Raw genomic sequence first — 27359 nt, forward strand, 5'->3', positions numbered from 1 at the left:
GCTTTTTTTTATGCCGACCCATTTTACTCCATAGTCTTGTCATTTGGAACCCAAACCAGAAGAGTTATTTTATATCAATTTTGTATTATAAGTAAAAAATATTATATTTACCATTTTAATAATTTATTGTGAAATACCGGTATCTTTTTCTGTGTTAAAACTGAAATCTTCCAAACAAAGCTCGCTTACAAACGATAATTTTTAAAATTTGCACTTATTTGCAGTAATTTAGATCTAAAAGAAACAGTTATTCATAATTCAAATTTCTATAATTTACAAAATCAATGATTGATATATTTTTGAATACGAATGAAAAAAAATTCCTAACTACTTTTCGTGATTTTTATATTTTAGTACAAATATAATTCAGATAATTTAAGCGAGTTTTCTTTAGTAAATATTAGACTATTTTTATAATAAAAAAATACCAAAAAATATTTTTCTGTGTAATTAGAGCATAAGAAGAAAAAAAATTTAATATTGGTTTGTTACACTTATGTCTTCCTTCTCCTTTGTTGCAGTTAGAAATTCCTGATTATCCCCACCCTTCTCCCAACTGTATTTTGAAATGAATGCGAAAATCTGTAAAAAATACATAAATATGAGTGTAAAAGTTTAATTTTTTTTTGTTGGAAAAAATTTAAAATATTTCTAGTTACAATTTTAAGTTATAACCACCAGAAGCTGCTGACAGTCGCGGTTGGGGCCCTCTTGCCATACACCTATATTGTCATTATTTCTATATTTATGTTTTATTTTTATAACCGCCGTAGAACAGCCGACCCAATTTTGAGTTTAGGACCACCTATGTTCAACTCCATAAGCATTGTACTTATGAACCCTGCACCAGAAGACAACGGAACTCCCGAATCTAGTATTGGCCTTCATGGAGGTCTTTTTGATGGCACTACCCCGCATTTGCGGAAGAAAGCGATGAGAATCTCCTACAGTTAGCCCGACAGTAAGGGGACTCTCACCCATGCAGTGCTGGATTAAGCGTACGCGGGCGTTCTAGACCATTCAAATTTTTGTGGCCCATAGATTAAATTTTTTTTTCTCGTATATTTTTTATTTATTCAAATATAAAAGTATTTATATATCGTTTAATTTAAGAAAGCATATTTAAAATTAAAATAAATAATAATGAATTATATTTTACTTCATTTAGTAAAATTAGAACTAAAAAATAATCATAACATATATATTTGAAATTGATTTTTTTTAAATCATTGTTTTTCTAAATTTTTTAAAATTTATTTTCAAAAAATCCATTTTAAGGGGGCCNAAGGCACTCCAGGGATCTTTTACATGCCGCATAACCATACGACATGGCCGCTGAGGATTTTCTGCATCCTGAAAGTCCAGTGTCTGAGCCGGGGATCGAACCCGCAGACTTGGGCTCAGAAGGCCGACGACAAACCAACTGCGCCACCCAGCCATTTATATAAATATGAAAGTATTTATTTATGTTTTCATTTAAGAAAGCATATTTGAAATTAAAATAAATAATAATAAATTAAATTTTACTTTATTTTGTTAAATTATAACTAAAAAATATTCATAACATATATATTTGAAATTAAATTTTTTTAAATCATTGTTTTTCTTAATTTTTTAAAATTTATTTTCAAAAAATCCATTTTAAGGGGGCCCCTAATCATTGAGGGCCCTAGGCCATGGCCTAGTCTGGCCTAATGGGCAATCCGGCACTGCACCCATGATACATCTACCACTGAGGTCGGTGATGCGGCCCGTCAGCACCACTGTCGGTGCTAGCCGGATACAGAATTCGTATCGACCAGCCATCGCTGGGATTCGAACCCGGTATACCTCATAGAGAGGCGAGTGCTCTATATTTATGTTTAAATCGTACATATACTCAACTATATGCCTATTCATTATCTTATCTCTTTGAGTTCTGTCAGATTTGATAAATCAGTGAGAGGCACCACCAGGGCTGGTACAGAGTAACTAGAACAATTCTGATTTTTCTTTTCAGTTCATATTACTTGGAAATATCATTCTCAAAACGTATTAAATTTCAAAGGTGTGTGAATGTGAGAGATGTTCATTGTAATACGACATTTTAATTAATAAAATGCATACCACGTCGGTAAATGGCTCAGGTATCCTTAAAAATACAAATTAAATTTCAAAATAATACTTTTAAAACATCCTTTTAAAGTTAAAAATTAGTAATTAAAAACTTGCTTTTCAGAACCGTGATGTTCAGAAGACAAAAAATCATGTCTATCAGAAAAATTCCATAGCTCGTGAAATAAGGAAATTAGTCTGTATAATTGTTAGCGTGAATGATCGACAGCCAGAGAATGTCAACAATCACATAGTCACTTTGGTGAATGTCCGAAATATTTCATGTTAATCTATTCGCTGATATTATTATATTTATTCGATATTTTAACATCTGATGAGGAGAGATTAGGAGAAACATCAGTNTACACAGCATTACGAAAAATTTAGAAAGGGTACACAACAGTCATAAGTTTGGGAAACACTGATGTAGGGCATACCGGGCAGTGGCACTTAACTAGACCTAGTATATAGTATTTCGGACATTTACCAAAGCGACTATGTGATCGTCAACATTCACCGGTGGAAGTCAACAACCACTAACTTCGGTCATTCACAATTACATAGTCTAAGAGTGGGTGTTGTAGTGTAAGGTTCATCCGTTCCCCTCCTTTTTTTGAGAACTCAAAAAATCGCCTTCAATCTGCAAAGGCGTAAGAAAACTTTCGCTAATGATCAATGATAGGAATTCATTAAAATTTAAAAACAGGAAAGTGATGAAAATAACACGGGGAAACAATTTTTTTCGATTGCATGAGAGTTTTGATATTGATCTTATATATTTCGGAAATCTATATTCGGTTTCTCTCTACACGCTATAGTTGTTTCGCAATTTAATTATATGTTCCTAAGCAATATATTTTAAAGTTTACTCGTGTGAAGACAAAGTGCTTACTTAGGGAGTGTTTGGAAGAAAGCGGTAATAGTTTATGAGGCAGTAAGTTTAGGTAATCTGTATTTTTTTTTCTCTCCAAAGGAGCAGAAATGCGTATATGTATGTCTGAACCGTAGTGGCTTAGGGGATAGAACGCTCGCCACCCTATGAGGTGTACCGGGTTCGAATCCCAGAGATGGCTGGTCGATTTGAATTGCGCACTCGCCTCGCACCGACCACAGTGCTGACGTATCCTCAGTGATAGATGTATCCGTTCTCAGATCATGGGTTAGAGTCCCTGGGATAGAGATCATGGTACAGATCATGGGTTAGAGTCTCCTTACCGTCATGCTAACCGTGGGAGTTTTTCGTGGCTTTTCTCTCCATGTAAAGCAAATGCGGGTAAGTTCCATCAAAAAGTCTTCCGTGAAGGCAAATTTCTCCCAATACTTGATCCAGGCATTCCCTTGTCTTCTGGATTGTGTTCCAAATGACAAGCCTACGGAGTTGTACAATTGTAGTCGTAAAGGGCCGGGATAGCCTGGTCGGTAGGGTGCTGCGCCCAAGTCCAAGAGGTCGTGGGTTCGATCCTCGCCGGCCGAACACTCCCGTGTAGTAAATGGTGACTGATGCACGTTAAATCTGTCGAGTCTCAAAGTCCTCCATGTTCCCATAACAAATCAGTACCTCTGGGGGTACTGATCCTTGTCTTCCGGATTGGGTTCAAAATTACAAGGCTACGGAGTTGAACATTAGTAGTCGTAAACCCATTAAATTGGGTCGGCTGTTCAACGACGGTTATAAAATAAAATAAAAAATTGTAGTCGTAAACTGTAAATTGGGTCGGCTGTTTATAAACCAAAATATATGTATGTCTTTAAACCTATATATTCCTAATAAACCTGTACATTTAGAGAAAAAATAAACTAAACTAAAAATGTGATTTTGAAAAAAAATATGTAGCTTCCAAAAAAAAAAAAAACTAATTTCAAATTTGAAATCCCCACATCCGAATAAGGTAGCATTTAGTTTTAATATAAATATAACAAAAAATTTCTTTCTTAGTGTAATTTAAATAATTATATCAAGATAAATTATACCAAAATTTTTTTGAAACATTACGTGTTTACAAAGTTAAAAATAAATCCTGCTTACAATTTCAAAATCTGTACTGTAAAATCTTAAGCAGAAAGCGTAAAAAAACAGTAACTATGACTTTATGAGTACTTCGTCAGATTTTATTCGTTATACAATATTTAATGTGGTGGTCTAATTTATGATGTTCTGTTTAATTCTTGTAAATTCAATTTAGAATGATTTTATATAAATTCAATATAATAATACTTATCTTATAATACTTATAAATAAATTTAACATATACAGTATACTCTCGATATCTTATATTGAAGGGAAGCTAAAAAAATTTCGAGATAGCGAGTTTTCAAGATAACAAGTTCAGAACTAAATATAATCTAAAAATTAGTAAAATATATTCTAAATATTACTCTAAAAATAGAGTCATGATACATGAGAATAACTACTAATAAATATGTTTGTATTGATAGTTGACTATAATAATACTCTAAATACAACAATGATAATTTTATTTTTAAGAGTTAGACGAAAATAAAAATGCATTAAATAGAAAAGAATTGGTTTACAGTAAATTTACATTGTGATTTTTCAGAAAAAATTCATTTTCTATTTAGAAAAAAAATTCGACATAACAAGGTTTTGAGGAGAAAATCTTTGACATAGGAATTCAAATTAACATTAGGATGATATAAAATACCAAGGGGAAAGTATTTTTTTGACATAACAAGGTTTTCGAAATATCGAAGTTCGAGATATCGAGAGTACTGTATATTAATGCATGAACTGATTGAATTTAAAAGAAAATCCATGTGCATACTAAAGCAATCTTATTGTAAGTTTATTAAGCTTGGTCGCATAGAGTTAAAGTTAGCATTATATTCAGCTGATTAATGATCTTGTTTTGTTTATGAGTCTCGAATAAAATGTAAATTTATTATGTCATTTTCATATTATTTTTTTTAAGTACACCTCAAATGATTCTTACGATAATCAGCATTGCGATCTAAGGAAAAGACATTTCTTACATAAAATTTTATAATTAAATATTTTTATTGTTCTTGTAATCGGTATTTTTTCCTTTTCGCGTTCGTCGTTTTATTAAGCCATCGTATAAATAAAAAAATATTTAAATTGTGATTTTACGCGAACCATCATAAAATCAATTGATCTTTTGTTAAAGGAAAAAAATAAACGTTGGAGGAAATTTTTTTTCGTGTATTTAAATCGTAGCTTATAATTATTTAGAGATACTTCGTATCAATATTGTTTTGTACTAGCTCAGAAACATTGAGGAGTTTAGTAGCTGGCATCTCAAGGTGTCGGATATAAAAACTATAAGCATTGTGATCTATGTATATTCCGCGATAATATCGAACAAAATCTAAGTGATACAATTAACTTAAGATAAATTCTGATTACTTTTTTTTTATCAACTATTTATTTTTGAAAGTCATTCATCAAAATTATCAGATAAAGATTTGTAGCTGCTAATATCGTTCAATCAGTTTTCGCGGACTGGAAATAAAAAGGTAAAAATGCCAGAATGATTTATTTTTGCTTCTTATAGTTGTCCTATAAAAAATAAATAAGTGATAGCAGATGTACTTTGAACTAACAATTTAATTTAATTTTAAAGCAAATAAAATATTTACGCTTTAGATTTTACTCACTAAATGTAATCCAATTAAATTGTTAACATATGTTGTTTGTTAAAATATTTTATTTCATTCAAAAAATACAAAAAAATATTCTTACCACAATTCTATTTTTAATAGGATGTTACGCCCACTGTTGTTATTTAACTTATAAAAATTGATTCGCTAACAAGTTTTAATTAATTTTGAAGCTAATAAATTATTTACGCTTTAGATTTCACTGAGTGTAATCCTTTAAATTGTTAACATATGTTGTCTGTTAAAATATCTTGTTTAATTCAAAAAACGCAAAAAAGTATCATAACTCTTTTACCACTATTCTGTTTTTAATAGGATGCTACACCCGATGTTGTTATTTAACTTTTAAAAATTAATTAGCTAATAGGTTTTAATTAATTTTGAAGCTAATAATATATTTACTCTTCAGATTTTATTAACTAAGTGTAATCCTTTTATGTTGTTTGTTAAAATATTTTGTTTCATTCAAATAATGCAAAAAAATATCATAATTCTCTTACCATTATTCAATTTTATATAGGATGTTGTTACGCCCAAGGTTATGATTTAACTTTTAAAAATTAATTCGTTAGATTAGTTTTATCCAATTTTTATTTTAAAATTTAAATTAAAATGAAGTATATAATTAAGAGTAAATTGTGCTAGAGATATTTCACAATTTTAAATTACTAAATTTTGTCAAAAAAATAGTTTTTTTTATCAAGCTTGATAATGTCAAAAAATAAGTAAAAAGTAGTGTCAAATATTTTATGTTGCTTACCGAAATTTTATACGTTTTAATTTTAAGAACTGACTTTTCTCATCTAGTAATATTTCTCTTAGTTTGCTAATATCTATAAGTAGATACAAATTAGTTACTCTATTCTGATTCCTCTCAAAATGTCTACCACTTAACATTTTTTAACGGACCGTTATAATACTGCTTTTAGTTATTCATGTCTACAATCTGACCCAAAATTATAGAAAGAGTATAACCTTCAATTTTTACTCTTACGGAGAATTTTTTTCCCTGCAATTGTGAAAATGCATTTGTATATTAACCAAGGCTACCAACTTTCTACGCTTTCTGTAAAAACTTATTCTAGTGGTAGCAAAGTTAATGTTTTAATGTAATATTTTTTATTCATTTGAACTTATTTTCCACTCCACTATATATAAATGATTTTAAAGTTCACATGCAACGCCACTTTTGTTCTAGCTCTTTCGTGGTAAGGCAATTAAAATATTGGCAAAATTACAAAAAATTCTGAAAGCTTTGGTTTTTAAATGTCTCCCTCACTATAAAATAGTTTGCACAAAACATAGTTAACTTATGGCAGGTATTCCTGTCTGACAACTTTTACGCCTTTTGAAAAAGTATTTTCCTAATGCTAGGGTAAAACGAGCGAAATTGAGATTCTATGTTGGTATTTTGTAAAAATTTAGCGAACAATTGAAAACACTGTTAGGGAGTTAGCAAGCTTTTGTTATCTAGGTTTAAATGTAGTTTATTGCGAAAATCATTTTGAGCCGTCTTTATTTAACCCCTTGGGGACGGGTGATTCAGAAAAGCATTCGTACAAAATCAGAATCAAGTTGCAATAAAATAAAAAACGGTAACTTAAATGTAGTCGTTACTAATTTGACAGACTTACTTTGCTTTTACTTTAATTATTGTTAGTGCAATCATATATATAATCAATGTTAATTCAAAGTACAACTAAATAGTTTTATTTTGAACAAAGTAATGGTGAATTAAATAAATCAGACAATTATAACTCCGCCCACAAATAAACTGCTAAAGAAATACTTTGATTACCAGTTTTATCTTTTCACCCTGATTGATACGGTTTTTTGCTGTCACGTATTTGTGACAGTCGGCGCGAAAGGGTTAATGAAGAATTAAATGTGATTCGAAAAATTTTGCCACCAGATTAAATATAAAAAAAAAATCTTGCGGGAAAACCGGAAGAGTTAGCACGTACGCATTTGAGTGAATTATTTACATACAGTTTAGTTACTTATTTTAAATATTTTGTTTTTATATGTAGGGTAAACTAACCAGTGAAGGAACACTTAAGCTTCGCTTGCCTTTTAAAAAATCATATTAATTTCAAAATTCGTAATTTTACTTAAATGACAGTGTCAACATATTTGCTACTAATTGCAAATTAGGTAAAAAAAATTGTAGAGAACTTACATAATATTGTTTTAAAGTTTTGGAGGTTCAAATAACAAGTAGTAAGAAGACCAAGTGAAGGAACAGCTCTTACCAGCGAAGGAACACAAAATTTCCCAGTAAAGGAACACTTCATTTTGGTTATTTCTTAATGCTCTTTATGAATTTATAAGCCATTCAAATATCTAAAAACAAGCCTATTCTTGTAATTATAACATACAAATACTTGGAAAATGTTAACTTTTATTTTGTAATCATGAATTGAAAAGTAAAGTGTCAACATATTAACACATACTGTTCATTCACTGGGAAATCTATGCCCAGTAAAGGAACATGCCTGTCCTTTCACTGGTTAGAAGTTGTTTTTTGTATTTTTAACATACTTTTGATGCAAAACATCACTAAAGGTACAAGAAAATTAAAGTTTTTCTTTCATTTTCATTAACTTAGAAAAAAACCCAGTAAAGGAACACTTGTTCCTTCACTGGTTTTTCATCGTTTGGTGATCCAGTGAATAAACACCCCCTTATCTCAGTACTTTATTATGCTATGATGCTTAAAAAAAAAAAAACGTAACTTCAATAACTATATTTTGAATTCTCTTTTTCACAGTGAGAAAAATAAAACTATTACATGCAATTAATTCCACTTCAAACATATAAATACAAACACTCACCTTATAATTTTTTCAAAGAAACAAGGTGTTGCAGAGATAATAACAAATTCAAAAATTTTTCCAGAGAAGTCTATTTGACCAGGTAATCCAAAACATTGCTAGATGACTTCCTATTGTTTGGCAGTAAGCTATTGTTACCAATCAATCTGAAGAAAAACTTTCAAATTCTTATTTTTAATCAATGTATATGAAATGTTCCTTCACTGGGTAGTGTTCCTTCACTGGTTGGTTTACACTATGTTTAAATTAATTAGATGTAATGGCAGTAAGAAATAAATTTAATGTAACAAAAATTAAGCATTAAAACATACATTTTGTAACCACTTTAAATATAAAATCTCCCGAAAAATAAGGAAAAGTGAATGCTATGAGGATGAGATTGTACACTGCTACTATTCCAGTCGCCCTAGGGCTTCATCACAAATGGAAATGTGAATTGCATGCTCAGCTGGCAGGAACATTGTATTATTGTACATACATATTATATCCCCCAACCATAGCCAAGTACCGTTTTTCATGTTTTTACCATTCAAGGGTGGCGTTGGGAATGCCAAGCAATTTTGATTCCAATCAAATGATGTAGACATTGCTCGAGCTCAGACTGGTCACTAACTAGAGAAATTAAAGAGTGGTATAAAGTCTGAATATATAAATATATAGGAAAAATAATTGGCTAGCAAATGCAAGAAAAAAGTAAAAATATTAAAAAAATAACGGGCTAGCAAAAGCATGAATAAAATAAACACATAAAGAGATTAAAAAGAAATAAATAAAAGCAGGCGATAAAATTAGAAGCACGAGACAATTTTTTAGAACAACAGAGAGTTGTTGATATTTAGACTATAGTTTTTGTTTTTCGAATTTGAGCTTGGTACTAATCCGTTACGGATTTTCTATATTTGTTTGAAAAGTTACTACTGTCCCGTTACGGGAACTTTAATTAAAAAAAAATATATATATATATTTTCTTTTCTTTAATATAGCTCGATACGTTATAGTGGTAACAAATGTTTAATAAATCTGTTAAAAAAATTTAGCTTTTAATTTCACTTAAATTTCGAGAATTTAGTTGACTATCAAGGTATATTTTCATTAGTTCGCAAATATTTTCGGACAAATAGAAATTAGTTGAAACTCTAAGTTTCCACAATTTCTTCTATCTCTTTTTAAATTTTTCCAGACTGTGGCCAGGTGAATCTTTCTAAACATCTACACAATAAAAAACGAGAGGATTTTTCAGTTTGGACAGATTTTACATCTCGGTTGTTTAATAATCTGCCAGCTTCCGCATTTGACAGATCGTAAAGATACGATTCCTAATAGAACACCAAAGTCAAGCATCACTGGTTTCGGACAGTAAGCGTGTGGATGACCACCTTGATCAACTTCCTTAGGGTCCGAAGGAGTGCGGTATCGGTCCTTATTAAACTGTTCTACCATAAAGTGCTCGATTTCAAGCACAGGTCGTCGGGCTTCCCAAGCGGAGGAGCTTCCCCTCAGCTCAGGATCAAAATTGTGATGACACGTTTTCGGATCATCCTCACGAATTTCCCAGGTTGTCGCTCATAGGCCATTGTGCAAGTACAGTGCGACGTAAATGAAGTTCCTACCTACCTAACTATCTGCCAAGATCGAACTTACGACTTTCAGCTCTCTACCAGCTGTGTGTGAGACACCTTTAATCAACTATGCCCCAGTAGCGCAGAGTTATCTGTGCAAGTAATCATTTATTTTTTATTTACAGTTTCTGAAGAGGGTAAAGACTTAAGATTGCAGTTATGGAGTTCATACTGATGATAGCTCAGGATCTTTTCCATGATCTAATTAACTATCCCTTTTATTCTGCTGTAATAATTATTTTTGTTCTGGGTAGTTTAATGCATTTCTACTGCAGACTGACCCTTGGCATTTGTGATAGTCATCAGGATATGAGGAACAAAACAGTGCTTATAACAGGTGCATCAGCAGGTAAATAAGATTTTTATAAATATATATTTGAATTTGATAATTCTGATTTTGAATTCTAAACGTATCTGTTCAAAAAATTAAATTTCTTCTGAGAGAGGCTTATTATTTCCAGGGCAGCTTCAATTAGAAAGCTGGTGTTAATTTAGAATTTCAAAGAATCTTTCTTGTTAATATTATAACAATAAATTATTAATTTTTAAATTAAATAATTAATTAATTATTTAACTAATTTTAACTCTTTTTCCAAATAAGTTTTTATTAACAAATAAGTTTTTCTTTACTTAATTATAATAAATTTGTTCCAATTTTTAAAACCACCAAGTTGTTTTTAATGCTCTTATAGAGCAATGACTTTTAAATTTACTTTGAAATTATTTTGACCACCACTACATATAAATAAATTAAACACTAACTTTAGATTACATTTTAAGTGACGTTACTAACATTCTCAATAAATTGATAGCGAACTAAGTTGTATAACTTGTAGAATAATGTCACACCTATTCTTTAAAAGGGTCATCTCGAGCTAACATAAGATTACAGTTGTAAAATCTCGAGAACCTAAGTAAGTGTATGTTGCATTTCATATGATACTTCAAATTTTCGATAAATAGTGGTGGAAAAATTACTTAACGCGTTGAATGCCACGTTAATTTTACATGGCTTGCCCGTCTGACCAAACAGTAAATAACTACAAACTATATTTTCAAATACTAGATAGATTTTTCTAGTTTTTTAAAAAGGCTTAGCATGACATATCTGGAACGCTGGAAATGTGTGGAACCTCAGCATTTGGCCCGAAGCCCCACTAGTTGATTCTACGAAGCTATTTTGTCGTAATTTGGTTAGACATAAATTGATACAATAAAGTGAAATGATTGAAGAAGAGGTTGGAGAGACTCCATTGTCAATTTATCAAGTAAAAGTAAACTGCATACAAAACTATATACAAGGAACATGACATTTCTAGTCCTAGTCCTAGTGTTTTGATTTTATTGGGCACCTGGGTCGCGAAGCGACCCCTATCCCATTCATCTGGAATTTTAACACTGTTTTGGCTGAGCATTGAGGTAAGCAGGAAGTGGAATTGCTTTTATGAATGTTTCAAGCACTTTGCATGAATAACTAAAAATGAATAAAAAAATAAAATGAGCAGCTTGCTCTATAATTGTGTTTGTTTGATTTTGGAGTTGTTCAGAATTGTATCAGCATGAGGAAAAGTTATTTTCAGAAAGGTTGATGAAATTATATGTGTTTTGATAGTTATGATATGAAGAATCGGAGGCGAAATGCGCAGCTATTGGTCTGTAGTTTTTATCTTTGATATAATTTTCAAATTTAAAGATTTCATTAAAATTTGCTGTTTTACATTCTATAGCTTTATCGAAAAAATCTGCGTTTAGCTTGTATATATGCTGTGATAGAGTTGGTATTTTGAGGTCTGTATGTATTTTGGGATTCCGGATGAACCATCTTGCACAGATTATTTTTCTAAGGATCTTGTTTTGGCATTGGTTTAATTTCTTCAGTAGATGTTGAGGTATCGTTGTCCAGGCAGGTGGAACGCTGGAAATAGGTGATACCTCGGAATTTTGCGCGAAGCGCCACTTACTGATTCATCGAATTCGTGATTACATAAATTGGTTAGCCATAATTTGGTTAAAGCAAGCAAAATATAAAGAGAAGACAGGTGAGGTCCAGGCAGGTGAGGTCACATTTCTAATAAGTGGTAAATTATATAAGCCTATGAATTGTTCTGAAAGAGTGGTGGATAAAAATCTACTAAATTGAATTTATTAAACAAAGAATCACAATTAATAAACTACCACTTGAAAATATTTAATCGCTGTCCGGAGCAAGTTGGCATCTTTGTGTATATAAATAAAACTATTTTTGGGTGTTCTGTATTGCATTACTTTCTTCAAACCATTTTAGTAACGATAATAATATAAAAAAAGGAAAAATTTGCTAGAACTATGTGTTTCTAATAATCTTGGCTTCGCCTGTCACCGGTCACCCCNGGCCTCTGCCAAAAATTTTTGCCCCAGGGCCCCGAGGGGTGAAGTTACGGCACTGTTGGTATCTCTGCATTATTTAAGAAACATTTATTAGATGCAGCATTTATTAGTCATATGATGGTATGTTTACGCTCTTACATTACAATAATTACAATTAATTTAATTACAATAATTAAAAATATCTTTTTGCATGTGATTACTATTTAACTTTGATTTTACCACTACTGGAGAAATTTATCTTTCTTTAGACTAGAAGTTGACAGGCATTATCCTACAGCTAAATTAAAATTTCTCACTAAGAGTTCTTGTTAAGAACAGAAATAAGATAAATAAACAAACCTGTTATCCAAAATTGATGAGAGAGGATTTTTAAGGGTTAGTTAATATTAATTTTTATACAAATCATTTGGATTTGAAGCTAGTCTCCTGCCGTTTTGCGGCAGGTGAAAAATGAAAGTAAGGTGTTCAGTGTAAAAATAGAATTACGTAAAATTAAAGTTCCTTTCCTATTTTTCTCTCATTTTATCAATAATTCCTTGAGCAGGATATTTCAAATCTATCTATCTATCTATCTATCTATCTATCTATCTATCTATCTATCTATCTATCTATCTATCTATATATCTATCTATCTATCTATCTATCTATCTATCTNTATATATATATATATATATACACACACATTGATTAACTGCTGATTGTGGTGAACAAAAAGCATTTTCGCTATGGGCCAGAGAAGATTATGGCTCCACAATTTCCTCACGATTTTATTTTTATTTCGTAACTGGCGTTGAACAGCTGATCCCATTCTGTGTTTTCGAATACTCAATTTAGATGCGTTGTAATTTTGAACACAATCCAGAAGGCAAGATACTCCTGGATCAAGCATAGGACCAACTTGCTTTAGTGGAGGACATTTTGATGGAACTAATCTGTATTTACGTTACCTAAAAAGAAAAACCATGAAAATCTCCCACGGTAAATCAGACGGCAAGATGACTCTAACCCATGATTCGTCTACTATTGGGGGTATTTTATGTCAGTAATGTGATCGGAGTGAGCCGGGAAAAGTATTCGTATCAAGCAGTTACTGCTGGGTTTCGAACCTGGGTCACTTCTTCCTGACCGTTGGCATTGTGGCATTTGAATCAAGGTGCTTTTTTCCCTCATTCAAGCTGGTATCTATCGTTTTAAAGCAGGGTGTCCTATAGACCGACATCCGGGATCGAGTTATAGTTTTTTCCAATGACAGTTTAGTGCCTTAACCACTGAGCTATCGTGGCTCATTATGGTGAGCAATAATGTATTAAAATTACTTTTTACTTTACATTTTAATTTGAAAATTTATTTTTAGTATGTAATAAAATGTCTTATTTAGTGGCAGTAATGCGCTACAAGGAAGAAAAGTATGATTAGATTGGATAATTTTTCATTTTAGCTATATGTGTTGTCTCTTAATGAGCCAGTCTTTTATCCTGCCTCATGGAAATATTTTCTCTTTTAAAATTAGGTATTGGTAAAATGACCGCTATGGATATGGCAAGAAGAAACGCTCGTGTGCTGCTCGCTTGTAGAAATGTTGAAAAAGCTAATAAAGTGGCCGAAGAGATAAAAAAGACCACTGGAAATCAGAACGTGTTTGTCAAGGTTTTAGATTTGACTTCTTTTGCATCTGTAAGAGCATGTGCAAAAAGTGTATTGGAAACTGAAGAAAAATTACACGTTTTAATCAATAATGCCGGCATAGCAGGTAGGTTATTAATTTTAATTTTATAAACTTTGTTTATAACACTTTTGCATGTTCTAATTTTTTTCTTTTTTTATTAACAAGTTTGTTCAGAATTTTATATATTTAGTACTTATTTGCATACTAGTATAGTATTTTATATTATAGAGTAATATTTACGTACGAATTATAGCTGTTATTTTATCATAAAATAGTTGAGCTATTAATTAATTTTAATTAGCTCAGATGATTCAGCTACCAAAGTGGAGGATTCATCCACTCTGCAGTGGATTAAAATTGGGATGGCATGTCTTCAGATAATTCTCAGGAATGCTTCCCCGACAGCCAGACTACCAAAGTGGAGGAGAGATCCCCTTTGCAGAGGATTAAAATTGGGATGGCATGTCTTCAGATCATCCTCAGGAATGCTTCGAAGACCGTCAGACTACTAAAGTGGAGAAGAGATCCCCTCTGCAGAGGAACAAAATTGTGATGGCATGTCTTCAGATCATCCTCAGGAATGCTTCCCAGACAGTCGGGATAGCAAAGTGGGGGAGTCATCCAGAGGATCAAAATTGGGATGGCATGTCTTCAGATCCTCCTCAGGAATGCTTCACAAACTGTCGTCGATAGCCCATTGTTCAGCTTTAGTGTGACGAGACGAAAATAAAGTACCTACCTACATACTTGCTTATATAATTTTCCCCATGGTGGTAATTTCTGCTTTTAACGGTGAAGAATCAGTTAAAATTAGAATTTTTATTAGGTTCGTAGCTCCAAATGATATCGAGTGCACCAGTTAGTCAGATTGACCACAAATTTCACTAAGCGATAAATTTTGCATGCCAAGAACAATTTAAACTTGCGTAGTCACAAAGTATGAAGCTCTAGCAGAGACTTTTGAGGGCGAAATTGCAAGATTCTACCCTCATGGATACCGCAGTTTGTTAAGAACGTAATTAAAGATTCTCATTTTGTTAAATAATAATAATGTTCAAAGTTTTAAAGATAAAGATGCGACTATGTACATGCAATTATAACGTTGGATTATTATAACCTTTGATTGTGTAAGAGCTTTTAGATTGCAAATCTAAAATCATTTGTTTCAATTTATTTTTTGAATTAAATAAATACTTTTGATAGGTTTGAAATATAGAATAAAAAAACATTTGTTTTTCATTTTTAAAGGATTAAAAAATCGAAAGCTGACAGAAGATGGTTGCGAAAACACGATGCAGTCTAATCATTTGGGACACTTTCTTTTGACGCTTTTACTTTTAGGTAAGAACATTTTCTCTTCTTTTCTTTCAATTCATGCTTTAGGCAGGGCTGCCAACCATCTACTCTCGTTGTAAAAATTTATTCCAGTGGTATTGAAGTTTATGTTGCAATGTGTTATTTTTTATTCATTCAAACTTTATTTCCACATTACTACATGTAAATGATTTAAAAGTTCATATCATATGCAACGTCACTTGGATGCAGCCCCCTGGTCAAGCGGTGTCACCCACCAAACGCTGTGCAAAGCGTGGAGTTAGCGGGCTGGAACATCGCCGTTACCCTGGATGTATATTTGGCAGTTGGCACCTAAGTCGGTAGCCCTGCATGTAATTTAAAAAAAACATTGCTCACCAAACCAACAGTCAGTGGTCGGATGTAGCGCATTAAAAGTAGTGGAACTACTGTAGTCTCTACTTTTTTAATAGTTTGTAGAGTAATGTGCTACTTTATTTTTTAAAAAAGTAGTGTAGTAAGTTGTGCAATACAAAAAAAACCCCAATAGTATGTAGCTATTCTGGGCAACTACTTTTAACATTAATTGAGAAAAGAGACACGGTTCTAACGCAGCTAATTTTTTGAATTTGATGGGCAAAAATCTTCGCGGGTATGGATACAATAAAAATGATCCTGTGGCTGCAGCTGAGCGTTAGCAGAAATTAAATTACATCATGTATAACTATTTAAACTGGCCATTACGAAAAATAGATAATTAGTACCTTTGAACACACTTTCACATGCAAATGCACACTTGTGAAACATTGATGTTATTTCAAAGGAAGGGAACACATACCTGCCAACTTTTAATCCCTTCCATTATGATTTTTCCCAGTGGTATTAAAATGGAATAAAAATTTCAATTTTAAGCAAAAAAATACGTTGTATTTGAAAAAGCTTAAGCTGCTTATCATGATGGTAACGCATATTAATATATATGCTTAATTCTTTTAGGAATAGTGGTGATGAAAATCCTTTAAAAATTTAGTTTGTAAAAGAAAATATAGTATATATTTACTACCACTTTAAATATAAAAATAAAATTTTACGCCAAATGCGTAAAAGTTGGCAGGTATGGGAACATATTTCCGATATTCTGAATTTCTTAGAGGATTTAAAAGAGCATTAAACAATTGAAAAATTGTAAGTATTTGATAATTTCGCTCTTCTTGAATTAAATATTCGCTGTCGTAAAAGACGTAAAAAGTTGAATGTTAAATGAGCAAATTCGAAAAAAATGTTTTGGAATTACAAACCGGCTCATGTATACATGAATAAATGTTTCTGAATTATTTCCTTTCTTTTAATGTAAATCAATTTCTTATTCATAACAATTTTGAACATGGATGTAAATTAATTTCTCCAGCAAAGTTCATTATTACATTTTAAAAGTAGTTTACAGTCACTACATTTAAAAAAAGTAGTTGCAATTAATTACATTTGTAACAAAGTAGTTGCAAACTGCGAAAATAATGTTGTTTTTCCAATCAATGCTAACAGTAATAGACTGTTGACAGTAACAGTCAAGATTGTACTGTGGTAATTGAGTTGAACATATGTATGTTAACGTGCTGGATGTTATGTGAACGTGATAAATCTTTTTTAGTGTTAAATCTCTGCATTAGCGAACAGGCATTTTATACAAGTTTTAGTCATGAAACCAATTGCTCAATTGAGATAACTGGGATTCTTATAAATGGCGGCTTTCTGTTGCCCTTATTATAAGGAATGAATGTTCGAGAAAACTTAATATGTTTAAACCTTAAAAAAAGGTGCTAAGAACTTTCAACAGAGAAATATATTTTGACTTAGTGTAGAAATATAAATAACATAGACTATGGTGCTTAAACCATGAATTTCAAACTTAGCAGTTTGGCGCAGATGGGACACCGGTATCTTTTTTATATATTTTTTTCTGCCGATCTAATTACAAGCAAAAACAAATTTTAGTATTTTTTAATATGTAATAAAAAACAGTCTACTAATCACTAAAAAAATCTGTTCCATTCTCGGAATTATAATTGTACTAAAATATAAAATCCAAAAAAAAGTAATGTGATAATTTGTTTCCACTCATATTTAAAAATGTATCAATTGTTATAGCAAATTAAAGAAATTTCAATACTGAATAACTGTTTCTCTTAGATCTAAATAATTACAAATAAGTGCAAATTTGAAAAATTATTGTGTGGAAGTGAGCCGTATTTGGAAGATTTTACTTTTAACGAGAAAAAGATAGCGGCGTTTCACGTTGCATTTCATAATAATAAATTATTAAAATACTAAATATATTTCCCCTTATTTTTACCTAAATTAACATAAAACAATGAAGAAAAAAAATGAAAAATATGCTTAATAAAATTTTCGCTTCAAAGAGTTAATTGGAGATGCACGATAGACTCAACTTCAGATTATCTTAATGACAAAGGTTTTTATTCTTTGATTTAGCACTTCATCAGGCATGGGAAGTATATTTCCCACCAATTTTATTAAATATTAAATCACGATGGGAAGTTATTTTTCCACCTAGGATTTGTGTGGCCATCTACTGACAGCTGCAGAAAATACACAAAAAAAACAAACCAAAGAGTGTTTATATAAATGTAGGTTAGAGTAAAGGTTTGCGAGGGGTCAAGAGAAAAGCCAAACACTGGACAGCTATTTTCTCGTGTGCACTATGCGTTTTCTCATTTGGTCGTTTCTCATCGAGTTTATTTGTAGTTATAAACTCAGAATTTGTAAAAACGGTAATCGAAAAGCACATAAGTTCAAGTTAATGACTAATTCTTTACAGTTAGTATAACGCTTAAAATACCACTCACCTTCCCACAAAAAAAGAAAAAAAAAGGAATGCTCTTAAAATCAAATTAGTTTCAGATAATTAGCTAAATGAATTTCATTTTATAAATCAAACTCAGTCACGAAAATATTTTACATATTCCAAAAATATTTTATACTGAAAACAATGGCTCTGCATGGGGTTAATTCAATTTTTCCTTTGGCATTCTATTTTTTTTAAGTGCGAAGTGAGAAATAGCTGAATATGGCTTTTCTACTAGAAATAAAATTAACTCTAAAAGCTAAAATAGTTTAAATTTTAATTGTTGAACCGTGATGGCTCTGGGTATAGAGCGTTCGTTTTCCAATGAGGTGAACCGGATTCGAAACCCAGCCATGGCTGGCCGATACGAATTCCGCATTCAGCTTGTACCGACCACAGTGCTGATGTAAAATACACTTAGAGCCCCCCTTGCAGTCAGACTAAGCGTGGGAGGTTTTTGAAGTTTTCCTCTCCATGTAACGCAATTGCGGGTTAGTAACATCAAAAAAACCTCCATGAAGGCAATATTCTCCCAATGATTGATCCAGGAGTTTCCTTGTATTCTGGATTGGGCTTAAAATTACAAGACTACGGAATTGAGCATTAGTGGTAGTAAACCCAAAAAATCGGGTCGGCTGTTCAACGGCGGTATATAACGGCGGTCATTGGTAACTAAACTAAAATTATTACTGTTCTACATGATATTGTTGTGAGTATACTGGTTGTAAAGATTTTTTTACAGTTTTTTTTTTCAAGATTAATTTGTTTCAATCGAATAAACTAAAAGAGTGACAATTAATACTTTTCTGCAGATTTGCTGAAGCGTAGTTCACCCAGCAGAATAATCAACGTGTCTTCTGAAGCCCATCGTTACCAGAGGTTAGACATCGAAGACCTGAGCAACAAAAAAGGATTGAATTCGATTTATGTTTATGGAAACACTAAGTTGGCAAACGTCTTATTTACTGCTGAATTGGCTGATAGACTTCAAGGATCAGGTTAGTATAATTAAAACTCTCTCATGCACTCCTAGTATTTAAATCTATAACAGAATTCACACTGGCCTTAAAATTTAAAAACAAAAATGGTAACAATAGAAAAACGAAATTCAATTATTTAATACCTTTTTTACCACTACGAGCACTACTATATGTTATTTTTCAAGTAAAATACAGTGAAACCTCCCGGAAAGACCACCTCTATGTAGCGACCACCTCTGTGTAGCGACCACCTCTATTTACGACCACTTTTGAGAGGAGCAGAATTTTTCCCATAGACTTTATGTTGAAGAAAACCTTTAGGATAGATCATTACTCCCAGCGACCAGGCAAGCAACTGCACCGAACGTGGAAGAAGTCAATTAAAGAAGCACAAAATATATATAAAACAAATAAGTAGATTAAAATACATTCAAATTATTTGTGAGACGCTCTTATTTAGAGAGCTCCTTTTGAGCATACAACCTCATGTTGTAGTCAGAGTGCAGTAAAGACGATGATTTACTTATAGGTTATAGGTTATAAACGTTAAATTAGAGAAAAAAAGTTTTTTTTTAGAAAAAGCAAGCATCTCAAACAAACCTCCTCTCTTCTTTTAAAACTAACAAATTTTTATGATATGAAATTAAATGCAAACTTAAACAAAAAACATAATTCCTTTTTTTTAAAAATAGCTTAATCATTCATAATTGTTTTTGCACATATTCTTATCAGTTGGAACAATTGTTATAGAGGCTAAATTTTATTCATCTATCCGTCTTTTCAGGGACGCCAACTAAAGTAGAATTTCCGCATAAAAAAAATGACACTGGCTAAAATTAAAATCACGTTCTTTCGATAACAATTTTGAAGTCAGTGGAGGTAACCTCTAAGAACGGCCAACCTCTATGTACGACCATTTTACTGTGGAATGGAGAGTGGTCGTTCCCGAGAGGTTCACCGTACATGGCTGATTCTCCAAAAAGGAGGACTCCAAAACAGAAGTGGACGTTTTCAAATCACAAATTCTGAAAGTAATTTAGAAAGTTTCTTTGAAAAAAAGAACTATGCTTACGCCTTATAAAATTTCGGAACATCATATATGTAGGATTCAATAATTTTTATTCGAGGGCAAATTTATTAAAATCCATTGTGAAATATCCTTAAATTGAAGAAAATTATTTAGACTTAATACTTTTTTTAAAAAATTTTTAGAATTTTTTTTTTTAGCTGTCGACTGATAAACCAGACCATTTGCTATCTCGTTATCAAAATTTGGAGGTCGGTTTACTCAGTGGGTCGATTTATGCACTGAGATATACTGTATTTCAATAAATGTTTATATGGAATTCATGTTTCTACCAGTAATTATTCCTTTCTTTAAAGATATATTCAATAATGTATCAGCTCTACATTAGCCTTTCACCTTTCAGTTGCGCTTCGGCGATTTATTATTTATTTCCACCCAGATGAATTAGTTGGAGCCCCTAGCGGGGCTGATGCTAAGATAACCAACACATATGAGTATGACTACATTAGCCATTAAATAAATTCGGTAAAAATGTAAGTGCTTTTAAAGCAATTACAGAGATGCCAACTTGCTCCGGACAGCAAATATATATTTTGACGTGGTAGTTTATCAATTCTGATTCCTGGTTTAATAAATTCAATTTAGTAGATTTTTATCCACCACTATAACTAAATAATCCGTAGGCTTATAAAATTCACCGCGTTAACTTCAGCGAATCTTCTATAAGTCAAGTACTTATGTCACGCTATACCTTTAAAAAAGCAAGCAAAAATAGTCAAACATTTGCAAAATTTACCCTGTAGCTATTTACCGTTTTAATTATTTAGAAGTGTCCAGAGCAGTTGGCATCTCTGCAATTGTATCATTATTAAAAGTGATTGTTTGATATTAAGCAAAGATTTTTTATCTTGTAATTCTTTATTGACAGTTAATTCATTGCAGGAGTGACAGTTAATTCATTGCATCCCGGTGTGGTGAACTCGGATTTCTTGACTCCACTTGATGGTTTATATTCAATTTTAATGAGAATATTGTTTTTTGTGGTTGGCAAAGTAAATAACAATTTTTATTGCTTACTGTGAATTTACGTGCGTAATTTTTATTTCTTATTGTGAATTTGCGTACTTAATGTGCGCATTTTTAATTGCTTGTTGTGAATTCACGTACTTTATATGTGCGAGTTTCATTGATTATTATGAATTTACGTACTTAATGTGGGCAATTTCTATAACTTTTCATAAATTTACGTACTATATACGTGCAATTTTTATTGCTTATAGCTAATTTGATATTTGGACTCAGATTTTATAATTTTTTTTTTACATTATCGTGATTACTGCGTTTTAGTTTAATTTTCTAGTCTAAAAAAGAGATCACATCGTGGCTTGAAAATGGTATTCGATTTACATCTAAAAGTAAAAAAATATTACAGTTTTTGCTTTCTCTTTGTTTTAAAAATAACACATTCAGGGCTTCCAACTTTCTACGTTTTTCGGGAAAATTTCTTTCTGTAGTTGGAAAGATTTAATTTTTTCGTATGGTTCTCTGTTTAGTAATACTTATTTAAAGTTAGTATCCTCGCCACTACCAGGGTTGCCAACTACTTCGTTTTTTGCAAAATAGTTTTAGAATGGTAAACAATTAAAAACTAAAGCTTTTATAAAACAAGGAGTCATACATTGAAATATAAACTTAACTTAGCTATCATTCGTAGAAATTTGCCCCCCAAAGCGTAAAAAGTTCGCAGCTCTGTATTACATGTGAATGATTCAAAAGTTCATATGGAATGATACTTTGTTCAAGTTGCAAGGCGTAGCAAATTTTTTAAAATCATGGCTAAACTACTCAAAATTCTGAAGCCTTTGGCTTTTGATTTTGTACAAGCCTGCCAACTACTACGCTTTTTGAAAAAATATTTCATGGAGTGGTAGACATTTAAAAGCCAAAGCCATACCTGCCAACTTTTACGCATTTGGCGTAAAATTTTATTTCTATATTTAAAGTGGTAGTAAAATGTATACTTTCTATATATTTCTTGCATTTATAAACTTAATTTACAATCTTTTTGACCACCACTATTTTTAAAAAAATTAAGCATATATATCAATATGCAATGCTGTTGCTCTAGTCCGCACAAACGTTTTCAAAATACAGCGTATTCTTCTGCCTAAAATTGTATTTAAGTTTCATTTTACTACCACTGGGGAAAATAATCCTCGAAGGAATTAAAAGCTGTCAAGTATGCCAAAACTTTCAGAATTTTTTGGTAATTTTGCATACCCTCCAACTGCTACGGAATTTCCGTTGTTTCAGAAATCTTCTTTTCAGACGGTAGCAAAATTAATGTCTTAATATTTTAAAAAAATTAATTTTAGCGTAGCTTGTCCACTATTACTTATAAAAGTGCAGGCCATATGGCTAGATTCTTAAGTTCTGATAAAAGTCTTATCAGAGATCCATTTGCTTTAAAAATTTCTACTTTGGTTCGCTACCACTAGAAAGAATTATTTTCAAAATCCTCATAAGTTGGAGGGTATGATTTTGCCAACATTTTAAAAGCGCATGAACTTTTATATCATTTATATATAGTGGTGTGGAGAATAAGTTTAAATGAATGAAATAGTCCATACCTGCCAACTTTTACGCATTTGGCGTAAAATTTAATTTCTATATTTAAAGTGGTAGTGAAATGTATGCTTTCTATTTTTTCCTTACATTTATAAACTTAATTTAAAATCTTTTTGACCACCACTATTTTCACAAAAAATTAAACATATATATTAATATGTAATAGCTTTTGTAAAATACACCATATGTGTCTGCCAAAAATTGTAATTTAAATTCTATTTTACTGCCACTGGGGAAAATCATCCTCAAATGGACTATAAGTTGACAGGTATGTAATACATTAAAACAAAAACTTAGCTACCACAGGAATAAATTTTTAAAAAAAGCGTAGAAAGTTGTCAGCCGTGTTTGTATAAAGTGCAGTATTTAGCAGACCAGCACTTAGAGCAGTTTCAGAACTAAACTTAATCACTTAAACCAATGATTCCTAATTTCTTTTCGGCTAGGAAACACTAAATGATCGAGGTTGTTTCGACGGAACTGTGATTTTATAAATAAAGTTTTATTAGCTTCTGTAAACATACTGACCAAAAAAAGACTAAAAAGGAATATTGATGTATATATAATATGAATTATCAAAATTTTTGTTGCTTTCTGAATAACAATCTTAGAATTATTGTAAATGTCAGGCCGTGGAATATGCTGCTCTGGAGCGCCTACAAGTTCAAAATATACTTTTGTGTACGCATAAATTGAAATTAAATAAACTAAGCTGAATTATGGTTTTCTGAAAAGGGCTGCTATGAACAATCAGAACGGTTACCTGTGAAGTTGAATTCCTTATTCTTGAAATTAGTTTTCTTTTGAATTGAAAAGTTTGATGATAAACGCCTCATTTGAAAATGCGCATCCCTTTCGCGATTTATTTAATAAATAGTTGTTGGAAAATATGTATATATTTTTAAATTTTGCTATATATTTTCCTTGGCATTTCCATTAAATAATTTCATAAAAGTAACCGAAATATTGAATAAATTATGGGTTACTAGTTGGATACAAATATAGTTACTTGTTTCAAAAATCATTGCTGGTTAAAAAAAGGCCAAATTCTCGGAACTCCTCTTAAATTTCTACAGACCCCTAGGGTTCCGCAGAAACCCATCGGCAAACCTCTAAGACTTAAACAGGGCGGCCAACAAACTTGGCAATGTTGCAAACATTGCCAACTACTACACCTTTTGCAAAATATTTCATAGAGGGATAACATTTAAAAACCATAGCTTAGAGAAATTTTGGTAATTTTGACAAAAATTTAAAAGCTAGACTGCGAGTTGTTGTTGTTGTTACTTTACGTCGCACAAGAGCTGCACAATGGGCTATTGGCGACGGTCTGGGAAACATCCCGGAGGATGATCCGAAGACATGCCATCACAATTTTGATCCATCCTCTGCGGAAGGGATGGCACCCCCGCTTCGGTAGCCCGACGACCTGCGCGCGAAGTCGAGCACTTTACGGTAGCACAGTTTAACGAGGACCAATACCGCACACCCTCGGTCCCTACGCAGACTGATCCAAGTGGTCACCCACCCGCACACTGACCGTAGCCAGTGATGCTTGACTTCGGTGATCTGCTGGGAACCGTGTCTTAACGATCAGTTCACTGCGGGACGCTAGACCGCGACAGAGCTGGAACAAAGTGGAGTTGCATATGAACTTTTAAGTCATTTATATGTAATGGTGTGCAAAAAAAGTTTAAATACACAAAAAATGAATTTAAAACTTAAATTTAGCTACCGCCCGAGCGGTATCGCCTGCCAAGCGCAGTGTGAAGCGTGGAAGTGGTGGGTTCGAATCCCGCAGTAACCCTGTATTCTTCGTGATGTCCTTCTCTAAATTGTTCTATATGTCCTTCTACTTGACAAAAGCTTATAAGCCTAAATTGAGCAAACAAGCCTGCAAATGTATGTAATTTCAATAAACAGTAAAGTTCCGGGACTTAAAATTTGAGCAAAAATAATACCTGTGTTCTAAAACTCTTAATATAAAATTACAATGTTTTTTTTACTTAAAGATTAGAGTGAAAAAAGTTTTGATTACTGCGTATTTCTTTATTCGTTTTCGTGTCGGTTAGAGGTTGAGTATTGTAATAAAAATTTCGAACTCTCTCCAAGCATTCAAACCTCTACTGCACATTTACATGCCTTATGAAAATGCAAGTTCCAATCTTTTCTGTTATATTACTAATTTACCGCCATTTTATCGCCAAATCGAATTTATCGTCGATCAAAATTCTGATAACTTAGTGTGCACAAATCGTATTAAGAACACCGTAACGATTTCAGCAATCGATTTATCAATCATTGATTCATCATCAATTCATCAATCGAGTTCATCAATCAACGATTTCTCAATCAAAATTCTGAGCACCGTGCACGACGCCTTAACGATTCATATAAAAACCTATACCGCTTCATGCAGAATGTATAGTCACAGAGAATTTATAGTTAATAAAACTTACGAACTTACGAGTTTATAAAACTACCCTACGAGCACTCAAATCCCAAGTGAATCTCTGTGTCTGAGTGCAATGCCAGTTTTAATAATTTTCCGATCTCTCAACAAGAAGAACTTATTGCGATGCTACAATTAACCTAACTCAGAATTCCTAAAGCTTTTCGTCTCGATAGAGCCTTCAAAATTTAATTAGGACTCTGTGAGAAAAAAAAATCGTTTTAAAAAATCATTTGCTTGTTCGTATAGTGCCACGATGCGGGGTTGTCTTTTTTTCGAAAGATATCAGAGTGATTTAGCATTCCCACGAAATATCCCACAAGTTACGTTGCGTCGCAATTACTACAGAACAATCTTGGCTTTCTATAGAAATTCAGCAATACGCAATATTCCGAAAATCTCAATTAATCTTATGTTCCATAACTTCACGGTGAAAAGAATATCTAACGAATAAATTTGTTGAGGGCAGTCAAGGGGATGGGTACGGATTTTGAGAGGGCCCCATACACTATTATCTTATAAAAAAAAAAAGAGTAATAAAATATTAGTTATAAAATGAAATAAAGGTTTGCTTAGCATAAGTTTTGTGTAATTACACTGGGGAAAGACGGAACTTTTTTGTTCCACTTATACGAATATTTGATCTTGCCTTATTCGGTTGTAGGGATTTCAAGTCTGAAAATTGTTTTGATCTAAAAGCCGCAAATTTTTTTAAATGGCGCTTTTAGCATATTTTTTGACGAAATGTTTAAGTTTAAAGAAATGATCCATAACAACGAAGCGTATTACGATATTTCTGGGGTTCCAACGCAATTTTAAATTTGATGACGTGCTTTAACTCCTCTAGAAGTTTGTCGCAACACTGTTATATATAACATTATGCATTGCAACCACTGTTATATATAACATTTTTAAACCTGTGCATTTCAACTGAAAATAGATTAAAAATATCACTGAAAAAATCAGCAGTGTTATGAGCAAAATTATTTTCAGTTTTGAAACTAGCGATACGAAAGTATCTGTTAAAAAGTCTCATGCAAAAGAAAGAAGTAAAAATTGCTCCCCAGTGTTATCATTAAATTTTTATTTATAGTTCTTCTTAATCTCAATTTATATTCTTTTATTTTTCTTTCAAAACGTTTCTAGACATCAGAAGAAGGTGCTCAAACTACAATTCAACTGGCAGTTGATCCTCGGTTGGAAAAGACTACTGGGAAGTATTTCGCTGATTGCAAAAAGAAATCAGTGACACGAGCGGCAAGGAACAAATTACTGGCAAAACGTCTGTTTGAAGTTAGCGAAAAAATCGTTGGAGAATCATTTTGTAAAAAACAATAAAAAGCCATAAAATAAATTTTATAAAGCAGCCTTTAAATTTTATTTAAAAAAAACTTAAATTTTTGTTTAAAAAACCAAAGATACTGCCTTTTCCACTTAGAGAGCAAATTTTGTCTATCGTTAGTAAACTATATGTTAGTATGAACCTCAATTTAGTACATTCGATAAAGTGATTTAACTGATCAGCTGTAACAATTATCTAAATTGTCACTGTTGATATATATACGTAGTACATAAATAACAATTCACAAGCTCATATAAAACGGTTCTTTTCAGAAATGTCAACTGCTCCGGATTCGATAAAATATTATAAGAAATGGTAAGAAAACTGCAAACTAAAATTTGCAGATTTTCAGTTAATTTTTTCACCTTTTTAGAAGGTTCAAAATGGCTTAGTTGTCTTGTCTTGTTTTTGGATCTGGGAGTGGTGAGACGTTTTACCCTTTAAATCATTGTTTCCGCATTACAGAGAAGCTCTTTTTTTTCTTCCAAAAAATAAAAACTGACTACACAATTATTTTATTATTTCATTTATCTAAGAAAGATAAAGAATGCACAT

General features: G+C 31.9%; 1 protein-coding gene across 2 annotated transcripts; it reads left to right on the forward strand.

Annotated features, from left to right (window-relative positions):
• Positions 1-5322: 5322 nt before the first annotated feature.
• LOC107457263 (retinol dehydrogenase 11-like) lies at positions 5323-26828 on the forward strand. 2 transcript variants are annotated; one of them, XM_043047594.2, is made up of 7 exons: positions 5323-5589; positions 10312-10535; positions 14064-14303; positions 15468-15560; positions 19188-19373; positions 21325-21434; positions 26609-26828. In XM_043047594.2, exons 2-7 carry the CDS (start codon positions 10346-10348, stop codon positions 26798-26800), a joined length of 1011 nt encoding a protein of 336 aa, XP_042903528.1. In that variant the 5' UTR covers positions 5323-5589; positions 10312-10345; the 3' UTR covers positions 26801-26828. The 2 variants fall into 2 exon arrangements, with proteins under 2 accessions (XP_042903528.1, XP_071036813.1); XM_071180712.1 differs by lacking the exon at positions 10312-10535 and having other exon boundaries at positions 5550-5589.
• Positions 26829-27359: the final 531 nt, after the last annotated feature.

The sequence above is a fragment of the Parasteatoda tepidariorum genome, chromosome 5, assembly GCF_043381705.1.
Source record: "Parasteatoda tepidariorum isolate YZ-2023 chromosome 5, CAS_Ptep_4.0, whole genome shotgun sequence".
NCBI lineage: Eukaryota > Metazoa > Arthropoda > Arachnida > Araneae > Theridiidae > Parasteatoda > Parasteatoda tepidariorum.

What these genes read in the sequence shown, in the direction of transcription:
- LOC107457263 (XM_043047594.2), top strand. Translation starts at nt 10,346, where the DNA reads ATGGAGTTCATACTGATGATAGCTCAGGATCTTTTCCATGATCTAATT. An exon ending in TATAACAGGTGCATCAGCAG is followed by an intron (nt 10,536 to 14,063) that starts GTAAATAAGATT and finishes TTTTAAAATTAG; the next exon opens with GTATTGGTAAAATGACCGCT. An exon ending in TGTTTTTTGTGGTTGGCAAA is followed by an intron (nt 21,435 to 26,608) that starts GTAAATAACAAT and finishes AAACGTTTCTAG; the next exon opens with ACATCAGAAGAAGGTGCTCA.